Here is a 2265-nt window from a genome sequence, read left to right as displayed (position 1 = left end):
AAAATATTTTATAATAAAAATCTTTATATATAATACTTGCCTTTATCTTCAATAGTATTATAAGATAAATCAATAGTCTGCAACATTGTATTAGCATTAGAGATTAAAGCTAATGATAATTTATGTGCAAAATCCCTAAAAAAATATTTTTTAATTTATTATATTATAAAATTACTTTTATAATTTTTATATATTTTTTTTATTTTTACCATTTTATTCCAAGATTATCTAAATAAAGTTCTTGAATGGAAAGAGATCTGCGCATAACATGTAATAATCTTTCTAAAGGTTCATGACTTAATTTAAGATGAGATGCCCTTAATTTAGTAAACCAAGTATTATATTCCAAGGCAGAAATAATTGGCACCAAATCTTTTTGATCTAAATGATCAAAATCTCTTAAATTTAATTCTCTAGTATCATGAGAAAGATATATTGTATCAACGTCCTATAAATGAAATTCTCTTAAAAAAAATTCAATAATATAACATAATATAACATTTTATATACTTTAATAAGTTACCCAAGCTACTTCTTCTCTATATGGTACACCATGTAAATCACACATGCATGCATATTGCGTTGAAAACCCCCCACAAGGTCCTGTATGTCTTGTTGCTTCTGTACTTCTAGCTAATTCACTACCTCTTATGCTCTGCAATCTACTAGCTGGTATTATTTCTATTTTTCTTATAATATAACTATAATAAAAATCATATAATATTAATATCAATAATTTCAATAAAATACATAAAAAATATATAAAAAAAATAATATATATACTTTAATGGTACAGTGGGAAAGATATTTCGAATTGCAGTATGTAAGGCCTCAATCATTGCATCTACTTCTGCAGTATCTGCACCTGCTCCCGTGGTAGTAAAATTATAATATCTTTCCCCAACATTTAAAGATAATTGATTTGCTCTTTTGGATTCTATGGATGTTATTTCTAAATAGTGAAAATGGCAGTCAATCTGTAAATTAATAAATAATTATAAAATTTTATTTATAACAAAAAATTACTTATAAATTACTTATAAACTTACTCTTGTGGGCACTTTAGCCGTTAATAGAAATAAACGGCATGGTGAAAAGACCTTAATTCATAAAAATTTAATTTTTTTTATTAAATTATCACTTCAAATAATTTTAAAAATTCTATTTCATAATTCTATATCATAATGTTCTAATATTTTAAATATTACTTACCAGAACACGATTTTCTTGTTTATCTTGTTTTGTTTCCAGTTTTACAACATTTTTTAACAATATCTTGACATGCTTACCTAATAATGCTTTCACTGATTCTATAAAAAATAATTTATAAAAAATAAATTTATATGTATTTATAATTAATAAAATGTACGAAATTAATAAAAAGATTTTTAAAATTCAGTTGGGATCCAATTCCTATAATTATAAAATGGAATAAAAAACTAACAAAATTAAACATTATTAAATATTATTATTAAATAAAGATTGTTTAAAAGAAAAAATCATATTTTTTTAATATATGACAGCTCGACAATACGAACGTAAACATTCAATAAAAGACAAACCATTTAAATCTTTCGTAAGTTGCGATCTTGTTGACATTTTGCTAATTGATTTACTTTTCAAACATCAACTGATCCATTTAAGACATTATTTTTCCTTGTCACACAGTGACCGAAGTCTTGTAATTTTTTAAAAAAATGTTAAGATAAAGGGCGATGTCACGAAACTATAAAGCTGAATAGCCGCCATATTAGCACCTGCCCGTAATCTATTCTATTTCATTCCGATTCGTTCCATTCTTACAAGTGTATTTATGTGAATTATTTTTAAAAAAGATTTCTTTTTAGTTTTATCAATATATATTCTCAATTATAATAATTTATAATTACAATAATCATAATTTAACAATATAAAAAATATTGTTTTATCAATTCTATTGTTGATTGATACAATAATTTATAATCATATCATATCTTTAATGAATTATACTAATTATACATCTAAAGATATTTATGTCAATTTTTATATACATACATGTTTTACTTAATGTTTTACTACTTAAATTTTACAATTAACATAATATTTAAATTTGATTAGTAAAATATTTTTTTCATAGATATTTAATAATAAATAAGATTTATTACGTTCTTTTCTGAATTATATTTTATTTAAATTTAATTTTTTTTTTATTTAATTTTTATTTAAATTTTCTGAATTTTATTTTATTAGCATAATAATATTTAAATAAAAAATATTATGAAATAT

General features: G+C 21.7%; 1 protein-coding gene across 5 annotated transcripts in view; it reads right to left on the bottom strand.

Moving 5' to 3' along the window:
* The window catches only part of LOC102679038 (F-actin-uncapping protein LRRC16A), an 8032-nt gene extending 6243 nt beyond the window's left edge, over positions 1 to 1789 (bottom strand). For all 5 annotated transcript variants that reach the window (XM_006624916.2, XM_006624920.2, XM_006624917.2 and 2 more), the window contains exons 1-7: positions 1563 to 1789; positions 1213 to 1310; positions 1050 to 1100; positions 784 to 977; positions 524 to 701; positions 210 to 448; positions 41 to 135 (exon numbers count right to left, since the gene is read on the bottom strand). In XM_006624916.2, the coding sequence (XP_006624979.1) occupies positions 41 to 135; positions 210 to 448; positions 524 to 701; positions 784 to 977; positions 1050 to 1100; positions 1213 to 1310; positions 1563 to 1599 (892 nt within the window). In that variant the 5' untranslated portion in view covers positions 1600 to 1789. The remainder of the gene's footprint in view (positions 1 to 40; positions 136 to 209; positions 449 to 523; positions 702 to 783; positions 978 to 1049; positions 1101 to 1212; positions 1311 to 1562) is intronic.
* Between the last annotated feature and the right edge of the window lie 476 nt (positions 1790 to 2265).

Source organism: Apis dorsata, unplaced genomic scaffold (assembly GCF_000469605.1).
Source record: "Apis dorsata unplaced genomic scaffold, Apis dorsata 1.3 scaffold_1182, whole genome shotgun sequence".
In the NCBI taxonomy this organism is placed as follows: domain Eukaryota; kingdom Metazoa; phylum Arthropoda; class Insecta; order Hymenoptera; family Apidae; genus Apis; species Apis dorsata.
The sequence above is the reverse complement of the archived record's forward strand: the minus strand, read 5'-3'. Positions and strand labels throughout refer to the sequence as shown.